The sequence below is a fragment of the Euprymna scolopes genome, chromosome 19 (genome assembly GCF_053919585.1).
Source record: "Euprymna scolopes isolate OS-2025 chromosome 19, ASM5391958v1, whole genome shotgun sequence".
In the NCBI taxonomy this organism is placed as follows: domain Eukaryota; kingdom Metazoa; phylum Mollusca; class Cephalopoda; order Sepiida; family Sepiolidae; genus Euprymna; species Euprymna scolopes.
This window is the reverse complement of record NC_136500.1, coordinates 88,197,765-88,212,635: the sequence shown is the minus strand read 5'-3', so window position 1 is coordinate 88,212,635 and position 14,871 is coordinate 88,197,765. Positions and strand designations below refer to the sequence as shown.

The 14,871-nt window shown below is 35.2% G+C and overlaps 1 protein-coding gene across 1 annotated transcript in view; it reads right to left on the bottom strand.

The window, feature by feature from the left end:
• The window catches only part of LOC145240280 (uncharacterized), a 68,228-nt gene that overhangs the window by 46,740 nt on the left and 6,617 nt on the right, over positions 1–14,871 (bottom strand). Inside the window, exon 4 of the mRNA XM_080103862.1 lies at positions 10,846–10,909. Coding sequence (XP_079959988.1) covers positions 10,846–10,909 — 64 coding nt within the window. The remainder of the gene's footprint in view (positions 1–10,845; positions 10,910–14,871) is intronic.

Below are 14,871 nucleotides of genomic sequence, written 5' to 3'. Positions count from 1 at the left end.
GTGGGGAGGCAAAGTAAATAGGAGCTTTAATATGAAGAAAGTAAAAGATAACAAATCAGATTTGTGGCTGTACGTAAGTGCCTCTGATGTCATATTCTCGACTCCTGAGTATTGTCGAGTAACCTGGTAAGGTACCGTGATTGCTGATTGTTTTTAAATATGAATATTCAATAATTGAAATGTTGGAAAAATGAAGTTGCAAGTTACGGGGTCAAGTGTTTATGCAAGAAAAACAACTTTGGGAATTTCAGAAACAATAACAGATAGAATTTAATATCAAAACAACGACCTAGAATAAGTGACCTCAGTAGTGACGTCAGAGAATCAAACAAAGATAGAATTTGATATATACAAGTAGACCAGTTCAGAGTTTTCGATCAGAGTTTCAGTAAGAGTTTGACAGTCTCTGGATGCCCGGGGACAGCTATAGTAAAATCTAAACTTCAACAAGCATTGCATAACTCTGGAAGGGCATTTAGACAAGAATAAAAGGCCCATATAAAAACAATAATTTTTGTCGTTTTCCTTCGGGGGGAAGATGTATTCATTTGCAGCGTGGCAACTAACCAAGAAACGAAAGAAAAAAAAAACAAGGTATGTATCTTTCTGCTGGTGTCCCCACAAACAATGTTATTCATCTCATTAAAAAACTACCTTCATGTTTTAAATGTTATACACTCATTCTGCTATACAGTTATAAATGCACACAATGAACTTTATATTGACACGTATATATACACACAAGCACTAGAGACGATCGCAGAGACACCTATAAATATGAGTGCCCATGCATTGTATAGATGACACATACATGTTTACCTATACGTGCGTTGTATACAGGGCTATATAACACCAGGACCCAGGATAACACTTTGGAATGATGAAGTTGAGAAATGTATCAAAAAAAAGCAGAAACTATGGAGTGAATTAGAAGAGCAATATACAAAACCAGGAAAGAGGCTGGGAAAGATGCGCAAAAGAATAAAGTATTTAGGATTGCTAAACAGATGGTAAAGATAAATATGAATATTACTGGAGAGAGGTGCATTCGAAATGAATAGGATGAAAGGAATGCTTGGAAAAACTATCATGAGATATCGTTTGAATACTGAGTTTTCATGGAATTTAGAAAATCTAAAAAGTTGCTGAAATAATCTGAATCTGGACGAGCCCAAAAAATCAAGAAATCATAGAGGGATTTGTGAGTAAGAAAGAGGTTGAGGCCCCACCCGAAATAAACGATGCATATTGAGGCGCAGTAGCAAACATGGTGCAGTACATCAAATGCTTAACAAATATGATAATAAGAATGGTGAGGTATACCTTTCTCAACGAACCTCAACCACAAAACTTGCTGAAAACTTTGGCAGAATCATACAACAACAATGAAAAAAAAAAATTTTGTAGGTCTGTAAAGGAAAAATCTAATAGGTCTGCAGAGAAATGCTGCTTGACAGATCACCGAACACCTGTGCACATGAACTTCCATTGATCACATCAAATGCCAATGTGGCAGTGTTCTATGGCAAAGACATACAGGCGAGCAGATGCATAAAAGGCCATCAAGCCGAACGTTGTTGTAGAGATTTAAATGCTGAAGAAAGCTAAGGCGACATCACCCTCAGGTGTTGCTGCAGAAATGTTGAAGGTTGAGGTGAAACAAGTGTTGAGATAACAAATCAAATCATAAAAGAAAGGGTCGATCTGAAAGGTGGAGATTGTTGTACAATTGTGAACTGCTAAAAAAAAAAAGGGGGTGATTTCTGGACAAAGGTTATTATGGAGGCTTAAGGTTGATGGATCAGGTCTTGAAAGTCGTTGAAGGAATAACTGAACAGCAAGTAAATTAACATTTATGCTGACGACGCAACCCCATATTGTGATATTGCTTCTCACTCATCTTCCTTGAATTAGTCGCAATATGCAGTTGATCTAGAAGTTGATCCGAGTTCAGTTATGGATTGGGTTAAGAAACGGCTTGTTTCGTTTAATTCTATTAAAACACAGTTATTGTCTTTCAATTGTAGGTGTGTCCCTTTTCTTCCTGCGCTTCTTATGTAAGGCCCTGCTCTTGATGAGAAATCGACTCTAAAACTTCTTGGTCTTTCTTTCTCATCAAATCTTTCTTGGATTCCATATATTAATTCCATTCCTCTTCCTGGTTCTCATAAAATCGGTTCTCTCCATCGTTCTAAACGCTTTCTCACATCCGAGGCTATTCTCTATCTCTACAAATCTACTATCAGACCATATATGGAATATTATTGTCATATTTTGCCTGATAAATCTGTATCCCATTTGAAGGTTCTCGATAAATTTCATAAACGCATCTGCAATTTGATTAGCCCCCACCTTTTATTTTTCACTGCAACCTCTCTTCCACAGACGTGATGTTGCTAGTCTCAGTCTTTTCAACAAATATGATTATGGCATGTGTTCCTCAGAATTGTTTGATCTATTTCCCGGTTCTTTTTGTTCCAGCTCGTTTGACTCGTTGGTCTAGAGGTCTCCATCAATTCATTGTTTTAATATCTTATTATAATACAGCTTCCTATTCCAGTGGCTTCTTTCCAAGGACTGCAAGGTTTTGGAACTATTCTTGCTGACTGTTTTTCTTTTACCAACAGCCTTGGTCTTTTCAAGATTAAAGTCAATAGGCATCTTCTGTCTTTACGATAATCAGCTTTCGTTCTTGTTATCTCTATACAACAAGTGGCTTCATGCCTTGTCTCGAGCGATTTCTATGAAAAATGTAAGAAGCTAAGTAACCATAGATAAACGCTGTGTTTTTTTTTAATTTGTAAGTTTAAGAAGCCAATGCTATGCAATTTTTTTTAATTGATTTAATTAAATCAACGTAGTTTTGACAATAAACGTTATCTTCAGGCATAGAATCAGTTTTCTTTTTCTTTTTCCTCCCTCGTAGCGTGTTGTCACTAGAAAAGTAAAGTGGTGTGTGATATTCAATGGTGATTTTTTTTTTTTTTTTTTCTAATCAGGATGAATGCTAGCTCGCATGAAATAAATTAGTCATTTTTTTTCCTTGATGTAAGCGCGTAAATGCAGTTTTGTTTATGTCTGAACAAGGTATTACAGATTTTATATTTTTCCTGAGACGAATTCAAGAAAAGTATCTAAATAAGAAACTGTATTTTGCTTTTGTGGATTAGGATAAAGTTTTTGATAGAATACCAAGAGAGACGGTCATGTGAACTTAGCATAAACTATGAGTCAATGAAAGATCGATGAAGGTTGTACAAGCAACGCTCAAAGTCAAGTTAGAATTAACAGCACATTTAGTGACAATTTCAGTGTTAGAGAAAGAGTACATCAGAGAGATAGTTAGATAGAGAGAGAGAGAGAGAGAGAGAGAGAGAGAGAGAGAGAGAGAGAAAGAAAAAAAGAGAATGATGTATTTCGTCTGTCGCTTTTCATTTGTATTTTAGAAGCGTTTTTCAGAGAGTTTTGCGTGGATAGGTCGAGATGTCGTATGCTGATAATTTAGTACTTGTCTTGGAGGAATATCAAGAAAAGTAGAGGCCTGAGAATGAATGTCATCAAATGTAAAGTGCTGATCAGTGGTTGTAGTGTTGAACCCCCCCCCCCCCAAAAAAAAAGAGGAAAATTCCCCTGTTCAGTTTATAGAAGAAATTCAGTTTTGGGGTACAGTAGAACCCCGGGATACGGCATTAAAAATTAGTAACAAAATACAGTACAGTATATAATACACGTGTATATAATCAAATAACATTATAAATAACACCGCAAGGCGGGGAAATACTGTAACCAGGGGCCGGAAAACCATCGTAACCTGAAAAAACATATCCTAGAACCACCGTATCCCAGGATTCTACTGTACTTATTAAGCATTGCGTTCACAAACGTGTGCATTGTGATTACAGGTATGTTGATGTATTCATTTGAAAAGCAGTTGAGTGCAATCTAGGAAACAAAGAAAGAATTATCCAATCGTTTAGTTAGGGAATCTTTCATTTTCGTGTTCATTTATTTGCATATTTCGTCTGAGAAGTAAGAATATCAGGTTGTTAGATTTAAATACGTTATTCTTTTCGTTCATTCCTTCATATAGATTTATGCTAATCACAAGATGATGCTGCACGGAATTTTTGTTCTCTTTGGAATCGAAAGTTGTGTGTATCGCCAGAGATTACTATTACATTGAACTGCGTTTAGCAAAACATTATATTAAGAAACGACTTTTAATTATTTGCATTATTGGGATTCATCGGACTACTGTTCTCATCTTGAGTGCGATTTTCACAGCGTTTCGACCGATGTAACCTTCGACCTTCTTCAGGTGTATCTTGTCAAACTCGGGAATTTGGACGGAATATCGAGCGGAACCCTTTATTTACTTCATGGGGGTAGAATGCTCTTGTTTGGATAGAAGTCCTAAGTAATTTGCAATTGCATTTTTCGGTCGTCCACACTGAGGATTGAACCTTCAACCTTCAGGAGAATATCACTTTTTACAATTGATTTTTCCAAGTACTCTAACCACTGCGCAAAAAAACAAAAAAAAAAAAAAGAAAACACAATTGCGAATTACTTAGGACCTCTATCCAATCATGGCTGACGGAACAAGAGCATGCTACCCTCGTAAAGTAAATAAAGGGTTCTGTTCAAAATTCTGTGCAAATTCCCAAGTTCGATAAAATACACCTAAAGAAGGTCAGAGGTTACATCGACCGGAACATTGTGAAAATCACACTCAAGATGAGAACAGTAGTCTGATTAATCCAAATAATACGAATAACCAATCCTCATCTCAAAAATTTAGAAACGTCAACTTTTAATTACTTTCAGTTTTTGCATGCATTAAAGACGAAATGAACAAGGTAGACAATCATAAAATGGAACAACGTAGACAATCATAAAATGGAACAACGTAGACAATCATAAAATGGAACAACGTAGACAATCATAAAATGGAACAACGTAGACAAACATAAAATGGAACATCGTAGACAAACATAAAATGGAACATCGTAGACAAACATAAAATGGAACACCGTCGACAAACATAAAATGGAACACCGTAGACAAACATAAAATGGAACACCGTCGACAAACATAAAATGGAACACCGTAGACAAACATAAAATGGAACACCGTAGACAAACATAAAATGGAACACCGTCGACAAACATAAAATGGAACATCGTAGACAAACATAAAATGGAACACCGTCGACAAACATAAAATGGAACACCGTAGACAAACATAAAATGGAACACCGTAGACAAACATAAAATGGAACAACGTAGACAAACATAAAATGGAACAACGTAGACAAACATAAAATGGAACACCGTAGACAAACATAAAATGGAACAACGTAGACAAACATGTATGGATGAAGAATTGATATTTCGCCTTTGGCTTATTAGAGGCTTTCAATAAATTAGAAACGAAATATCGATTCTTTCCCCATGATCTCTCTCTCTCTCTCTCTCTCTCTCTCTCTCTCTCTCTCTCTCTCTCTCTCTCTCTCATAATACAAACTGTAATAACGATGTAGATAAAATAAAAGTTTGTTTGAACTTGTGAGAGTGACATAGTGTAAACAAAAGCTTACTCTATTAACGCAGATTGCTATCTATGTGTGCCGGTGACAAAAGGTGAAACAAAAGCGACTAGTTTGTTTTACGACCAACTTGAGTCCGTATGAAGAACACTACACTACATTGGATGCTCAACCATTAATAACAGAGTGGAATAGTTTGTTTGATCAACCGTACACTAGCAACTGTAAGCAACAAACTAAAAAAAAACAAAAAAAAAACTGCAACATGAAGCATTGCATTTAGTTACCTTATTCCTTGGAAGATTTGTTGATAATCCTTCCTTTTTAGGGCCTGTTTTGGCTTGATAAAACAAAATGAATTATCATTCATACTTGGAGAAAATGTCAGAAAAGTTCTTATGGCAGATGAAGCTGGATTACTTCTTTTTTAGACATTGCATGCATAAAGATGAGCGCCCAGAACTAGCAGCTTTCTACCAAATTCAAACGAGTGCAAACGTTGAATGCAGAAAACAAAACAAAATAAAATATGAAATTGACATACGACAAAGATGGCGTCATAAGATGCACAAGGAAAGCAGGTCGAAATAAGAGTCACATAAGGTTATGAAAATAAAACAGAGAAAAAAAAATTAAGATCGCTCTGTTTCCCTTTTTTCTCACTTAATCCCAACATTAATTTCAATATAAATCTCTATAGGAAAAGAATGGCTAGTTGAGCAAGAATAGTCTCTTGTTTTGTTGTTGTTAGAGTATGACACCGTCAATATCTGCAACAGAGAGATAAAACTTTCAGTTCATGAATGCATAAGTTCAGTCATCATAGCAATGCAATTTGCAATCCCCTCTGATCCATTTGGGCGGAATAAAAATATAAGGCCTCATTTTTGGAATGCCCCTTGTAGATTGTGTAGGTTGGTGGCGATCAAGTGACGGGTGTTGTTCAATGCTGGATTTAATGATGTGACATGTTTTGATCTCTCCCTAACAAGACACACATACTCCACAAAGAAATAGCACAGGACTGAGGCAGTATATCTTAGTGTGTGTGCTGTGACCCCCTGATAAGTGAAATAACCCTGAAAGAAGGATGTTACCTCTATCTATATAAGAGCCACGTACGTCCAAAGATGGAGTACTGTTGCCACATCTGGTCAGGAACTGCTAAAAAGGACTTATCCTGCCTTACTAGAGTTCAAAATAGACTTTGTAGCCTCGTAGGGGATGTCCTTTTCTCTTCCCTGCAACCTCTTTCTCACAGAAGAGATTTTGCGAATTTGTCTCTGCTTTATCATTATTTTCATGGCAAGTGCTGGACTAAGCTTAAATCTATGGTCCCCCCACCTCGCCAAACTTTCACGAAAAACACTCGTCTAGTTGAAAACACTATCAATAATTTCCCTCACTCTTTATCTGTGCCTAAACCTAAACGTAGATTCCATGAACAAAGCTTCTTTCTTAGAAATGCACGCCTGTGGAACTGTCTTCCGTTTGCCTGCTTTCCAGCTGACTACAATATTGTTGTCTTCAAGCCCAACATAAACAAGTTTTTGATGAGCTGTTCCTCTTAAGTTCAGAAATTTACCAAATTTCCATTACTAACGATTACTATATTGTTCAATTGACTACTGTACAGTCTTTAACCCTTATCCTCGAGTGGATTCTGGGCCTTGATAGGTGGTGATGCCTATGTAAAAAAAAAAGGTAGTAGTCAATGAAAAGGAAGCTTTTGAGTCTCTCTCAACTATGGTAGACCACTTTTATAGTTCACTGTATCATTTTATTTTCATTATAAACATGTAAACGAAATGTCTGTAAGGGAGAAATTATTATTTTTCTAACGGGGAAAGGAAAGGTAATGGTGTATGTATGAGGTCATGAAGCAGTTACAAAGGCAGTATATGTGTAGTGTGAATAATATTTCCCGATGTTGAGTGGGGTTGGTGGGCATTCTTTTTTATTAGAGAGAAAAATATGAACTACTTCCTCTGTAGGTCTTGACGATAGTGTTGATGGCGCTCCTCGGATGGATTTTAAGATTTTATTATAATGAATAAATATGTATGAAACAACATTCTACAGTTACGTAAGATGTTAGATAATAGATTAGACATATTAAATTTGTATGTGACATTTGTTATTGCAAACCTATGCTAATTTAGTCCAGAGGGGAATTTCTGCAATCAAATTATTATATACAAGATAAGTCTTGTGGAAAATGTAAATGCAACAGCCTACCTACTTCAAAACACATGGCATAAGATGTAGAGCAGCTGCAACTTTTTGTTTAAAGAAAGCGAAAATAACTTACATTCACATGCGCACACATATCTATAGGGTGGCCCACTTAAAAGTAGCCTGATCTATCTCATCTTTCTCTTAACGACCAACTGACACCACAAGGCAAAATGCAATTCTTTTTCAAACAAAATGGCACTACATGCCACACATCTCACAGATCACTGACACGAGTTCATGTCATGTTTACGGAGAGAGAACAATAAGCAAAGGGTTATGGCAACCACGTTCCCTGGACTTGTCATCATGTGATTTTTATTTTTGAGTGATTTTAAAACAAAAAGTTTATGCAAATAATCCTCACAATCTAGACTAACTAAAGGCGAACATAAGCAACGCTATCAGAAGAATCACCAGAGACGATCTACAGACAGTATCTGCAAACGTTGTTAAACGTGTCTAGAAATGCATAGATGTCAACGGGGAGCACTTCCAGCATCTTTTATAATATAACAGGTAATTTAAACAATGCTGCAGGAAATTAAAACAATAAAAGAATGTCTCTACTACTTTTTCCCAATAATAAAAATAATTTTAACAAAAACAGTCAATATATAAATAAAGAAAAAAAAAAAAAAATGCATAAAATGAACAACGAGGGCAACGTCAAAAAAAAGAAGAAAAAAAAGACTTATATAATAATTCTCCATGTGGCAAGTAATGTAAACAACGTGTTCACACAAAAAAATGATGTGCTGAAATGCTAAAAGATTTGATATTTTTATGGAGCAATTCTGGTTTCTTATTGGTTGTTAGCAGAACATGACCCCATTTGATTGGTCAGTTCCTATTGCCAATGTCTCTAAGTAGAAACTTCCAAATTTTGGTGATCTTATTCTCTTATTATAGCAGATGATTCTTCTTGCTGCTTCAATTGCTTGGAGACTGGGTAGAAAGTACCAGTACAGAATCTGCTCTTGACAATCAGCCCGACAGGTGCAGGGCCAGAAACTGGCCCAGTACCTGTCAAACTGAAATATGCCACCTGGCTTTCCGGTGGGGTAAGTTTATTGCTTACTGTCTGAGGCGGTTCAACTGGGGAATGCCGACGGGGATACCCAGGCAACTTTTGCTTAGGGGAGCTTGCTTGACATCCTCACTTTTCCAACCTCGTGTCACATCTTGCTGAGGTGGTCAGCAAGTAAATATTTATCCTATTATTATATCAAGATATTGCAACAAGATTTATTTTTATCGATCATATCAACGTTATGTGCGTGTGCTGGTTGTGTTGTTATGCGGGAAAATTTGTAGAATGTTTTTTGTTGTGAATATTAGATAAGTGGGCTGCAAATGCTATGAGCTCTAAAGAACAAGCCTGTGATCATTCCAGATTTTATTCAGTCGTTGTGAAGTAGAAATGTATAAGATTGATTTTATTTATTAGTTTTCTATGGATTGATAAGTCTGAACTGTTTGGAGTGTTGTGAAAAGTGGTATCAAGTTAGTACCTATTTACTATGCCTCCCCACGGGACAGAGTTAGACACCAGGGTCTTTTTTTAACGTGGAGAAAAGGTACAAAAATAAAAATTGTCTCAGTCGTGAAGGATTTGTCCTCCACCGAAAGAGAACAAGAAATAGAAGTGCAGCATCTGAAGAACAGATACTACACTTTGATCAAGTTAGTAGAGAAGGTGATTATCTTCTAAGTCAGAGATGAAGGAAACGATGTGTTTAGTTTTATCTAGTGTGCTTTTTTTTTTCTTTTCATTTTTTTTTTGCAGACTATTATTCTTATCTTTATAGTTGTTGTTTTGCCATGTTTCAGCCAACTCATCCTTTGGCCTTCGTCAGGTGATTAACCACGATGGGATAGGAATGCAGAGTCTTGTGACTGCATCCTCAGCAATTATCGCCTTCCATAGTTGTTGTTTCATCACGTTTTGGCCAACTAATCCTCTGGCCTGCTTTGGGTAGGTTTGAAACCGCTATCTTCAGAAAATGCATGTGATGAAACAACAGCTATGAAGATGAGGAAAACAGTCTGCAAAAAAGAAATGAATGCACAAACTATGAAGCTTCATCTCAAAGGATTCCAAAAATAAAGCAGACAACACAAAAATAATTTATTCAGTTTGTTTACTATGTGAGAGAGACTAATATGGTGTAATGTAACGGTATATTTTGACTTTGTAAACTGCACCCCTATGAAAATTGGATTTTCTCCCCCACGACGTAAATGCATCAAAAGTGCTTTAAACCTTCTTTTATCACCATCTAACACCATCCTTAGACTCGTATCTTATTCTTTAAACAAATATCTGGCAAACACCACATTCATTTTTCTTTTTGTGACCTTTGGACCAAGATCAAAGTGTAGTGTCTGTTCTGATGCTTCACTTCACTTAAATAATTAGGCCTTGGACAATGTAGGGAAAACCCTTCATACCGAGACAATTGTTATTTATTTGGACATTGCCAGAGTACCCTTTTTTTGAGGGACCTGGTTTCCCCCCCCCCCACATGAAAAAACGATCTTGTGTCTAATTTACTTTCGTGGGGAAGCAAATAAATACCATCTGTTCTTAAGATGCTACACTTCAATTTTTTGTTCTCAGTTAGTGGAGGAGAAATCCTTCATTACTGAGACAATTCTTATTTTTGTTCCTTTATCCACATTAAAAAAAAAAAAAAACGACCCTGGTGTCTAGCTCTACTCTCATGGGGAGGCAAAGTAAATAGGAACACCACATTCAAACAACGCAATAAAGAAACGCTGATCCCGCTCAAAGTACTATTCCTTTTTTTTTTACTGCATTTACCCATGTTCGCTTGTAAGTGCATTTTAACAGCTGAAAGGTTGATTATGTTGACGTCTAATGCTGACAAAAAAAAACTGATATTAAGATTTACAATTGTTTAGAAAAAAAAAAATCTGTATACGTCATCCACTGTGCACGGTTATTCCTCATCTTGATAATTTAAATAAACATCTTTTTTCTTTTTTTTTTTTTCCTTTTTCTTCTTTTTTTTCTTTTTTTTTCTTTTTTTGTTTACCTTTATTAAAGCTCTGCTGTTTTCTTGGATTTTTCCCACTAAGTTTTTCTCTTGTTCTCTCCATCTAAAAAAAAAAAAAAAAAAAATTTTTAAATAAAACGAAACTAAAAGAATACCAAAATATACTTGACAAAAAATGGGCACGATTAAAAACTTGATAACATGAAGAAAGTTTCTTTCCAAAAATTATCCCTCTGTGAAACACCATACCATGGGGATTCTTCCCAGCTAACTACAACATGGTCGTTTTTAACTCCAATGTAAATTAATTTTTGCTGAGTTGCCCTCTTAAATAATCTAATTTCTGGCCAATCTCAACCTTTGTTACCAATCTTCATATGGTTGTTCCACTGTCCTACTGACAAACTCATCAACCTTTATCCTCGAGTGGCCTATGGGTCTTGATAAGTGGTGACTCATTTATTCGTTAAAAAATGTATTAAAAATAGACATAAATGAATCGGATTTTTTAAATTTTATTTTTATATATATAATAGAATAATGAGACTGTTAGTTATTCATGATTGAAAATTAGTACATAGGGCAGGCATAGACGGAAGTTTATTTGTACCAAATGTGGTTCAACTACAGAAAGGATTGTGAATTTTATGAACGATTTCATGAGTTGCATTTTGAGGAAATTACTCTTTAAAAAAAAAAAAACGAAAAAAAGAAAAAAACGGGCAGTCTTAAGCAATCTTTCAATTCAAGGGGGGCAACTTGAAAATTATATCCCTTGAAGATGGATGGAAATGTTTAAATTACAGAGCAAGGGAGATAACTATTTTCTTATTTTATGAATATGAATGAATGAATGAATGAATACAGAGAGAGAGAGAGAGAGAGAGAGAGAGAGAGAGAGAGAGAGAGAGAGAGAGAGAGAGAGAGAGAAATAACAAAAGGTTATATTCCAAAATTCATGATGTTGACCATCTTATAATTTATTCCTTGTATGCAGCTTCTCTTCCAATTTTCGGATTTTAATCATGTCAAATCACACTTCATTTCCTTTTGACAGATTGGTTGTTGCTATTTCTTCTGATGAGTTAAGGACATTATAGATTCACTGATTGATATAATAATTAAGTGATTGATTTTGCGCTATGAAACAGATACTCTCAAGAATTGTATGTCAACTGAATTAAAGGAATAAATTATAAGATGGTCAACATCATGAATTTTGGAATATAACTTTTTGTTACTTGTTCTCTATATTGCTTTGTAATTACATTGAGCTTCTTAAATAAGGATTGGTATATATTTTAAGAAAATATATTTCTACAGAAATATATATATATATATATATTATGATATTTTTTATTTATTAAATCAAAGCATTTAAAAAAGAAAACTGCAACAAATTTTTTTTAATGAAACAAAGTTGATAACATTGATAATACAAAATGTAGTTTTTATGCGACTCTGCTTTATCGTTATTTTCATGGCAAGTGCTCGACTAAGCTCCAATCTATGGTCTCCCCTCGCCAAACTTTCACAAGAAACACCCGTCTAGCAGAAAACACTATCACTAATTTCCCCCACTCTTTATCTGTGCCTAAACCTAAACGTAGATTCCATGAGCAAAGCTTCTTTCTTAGAACTGCAGGCCTATGGAAATTGTCTTCCGTTTTTTTTTTTTTGCTTTTCAGCTGACTACAATATTGTTGTCTTCAAGTCTAACATAAACAAGTTTTTGATGAGCCGTTCCATATAAGTTAACAAATTTACCGAATCTCCATTACTAACGGTTACTATATTGTCCAATTGACTACTGTACACTCTTTAACCCTTATCCTCGAGCGGCCTCTTGGCCTTGATAAGTGTGATGCCTATGTGAAAAAAAAAAAAAAATTAAGAGAATCGTTTCCGTTTTCATATCATAATTTACGACGCCAAAACCAACAATTTTTTCATTAGATTAAAACATTTAGAAAAGAAGCTGCGGCAACTTTTTTTTTTTTTAATTAAGAAGTAAATGTTATGGTAAGGTTTTTAAAAAATTAGTCTTTAACCTTTAAAAACACCAAGAATGAAACTCTTTAATAAAACAAGGATGAAACTTTTAAAGCTGCCTGCAGAGTGCAGCGACTTTATTTTATTTATTTAAATTTTTTTTTTTTTTTTTTTTTTTACTGTAACAAAGCTTATAATATTAATAACACCAACATCTAGTTTGGTACTTGTACAGTTTAATCAAGACATTAAAAAATGAAAATATCGAAAAAAAAAAAAAAAAAGGGTTATATTGTATGTATCCGTACATGAAGATCTCCGAAAAACATTTTCACTTATAATTTGATCGAGTAGTTATTTTTTTTTTACAGCGGAAAAACACGTTTTTATGACAGCGCGTGGAAGGTAGCCATCTTTGAATTTTTTGAACATGCCACGGGGAGATAACTCAGTTTAAAGCATCGACACTCCCTTTCCATCTTTAATACTAGCTTTTCTTCCTAAAAATTTAAACATTACTGCCTTTTGCTCGCTATCATAACAAATTGTTTTTTTTTGCTGTAAACAAAAAACTACTTGATGAAATTAAGTGGATTTTTTTTCCTGGAGAACTTCAGTCCATAACGGATACGTATAATATAATCTATTTTGATATTTTCATTTTTTTTAATGTCATGATTAAACTGTACAAGTACCTCTTGTTTTTAACATTACAAAGAATGAAAATGCGACGATAGTTTTAGAGGAATTGTAATTTTTATTAAACGAAAACTGTGATTTATTATTTATGTTAAAAACTAGATGTTGGTGTTATTTAATATTATAAGCTTTGTCCAGTAAAAAAAAAAAAAAAAAAAAAAAAAGCCGCAGCCTTTTTTCGTCTTTATTTTATTAAAAAGTTTTGTTTGAAAAAAAAATATGATGCTACTACAGTTTATCGCCGAAAATAGAAACGCCACTTTTTCGAGCACCTGTTGTCAAAATAAGAGGGCGAAATCAGTATTTTAAATCATTAATTTGTTGTTGACCCTTCAATGTTGCTTTTATTCGAAAAATATTTCATTAAAATTATTTCTTCTTTTTTTTTTTACATGGTAGTCACCACTTATCAAGGCCCGGAAGCCACTCGAGGATAAGGGTTATTGCGTATACAGTAATCAATGGGATAATACCGTAGTAATTGTTAGTAATGGAGATTTGATAAAGTGTTTTACTTAAGGAGGTGGTTTATCAGGAATTTGTTTATGTTGGACTTGAAGACATCCAAGTTGTAGTCAGGTGGGAAACAGGCAAACGGAAGAGAGTTCCACAGGTGTGCATTTCTAAGAAAGAAGCTTTGTTCATGGAATCTACGTTTTGATTTAGGCACAGATAAAAAGTGGGGAAAATTATCGATAGTGGTTTCAGCTTCAGATTTCCACTTGCCATGGAAATAACGATAAAACAAAGACAGGCTCGCAACGTCTCTTCTGTGGGAGAGAGGTTGCAGAGAAGAGAAAAGGGCATCACCCACTAAGCTACAAAGTCTATTTTGTACTCTGTCAAGGCAGGATAGGCTGTTTTTAGCAGCTCCTGCTCAGATGTGGCAGCAGTACTCCACCCTTGGACATACTTGGCTTTTATATAGATAGAGAACTGCATCAGCAGTGAGATATTTACTGGAGTGGTAGAAGGATCCCACCATTTTCCTAGCGACCTTGGCAACAGACTTGATGTACATGTTCCATTTCAGATCAGGAGTAAAGGTCAATCCCAAAAGCTTCTCAAAACATGGAGCCTCCCCAAGACGAGAGCCATCCATTTCAATTAATGCCAGATGGAGATCAGACTGTTGATGATGTAAAGATAGGAGCTTGGTTTTAGATGCATTAAAAGTAACCAGCCACCTCTTCCCCCATTGTACCACGTGCTCAAGATTAGAGGAGAAAGAATCAGAGAGAACTTTGTCATTTACGGCCTTTGATGTGTTGCCATAGATGGTCGTGTCATCAGCATAGATGTCAATGAATGATTTAAGTATGTGTTTTGGGAGATCATTGATGTAGATCAGGAAGAGAGTTGGGCCCAGGATTG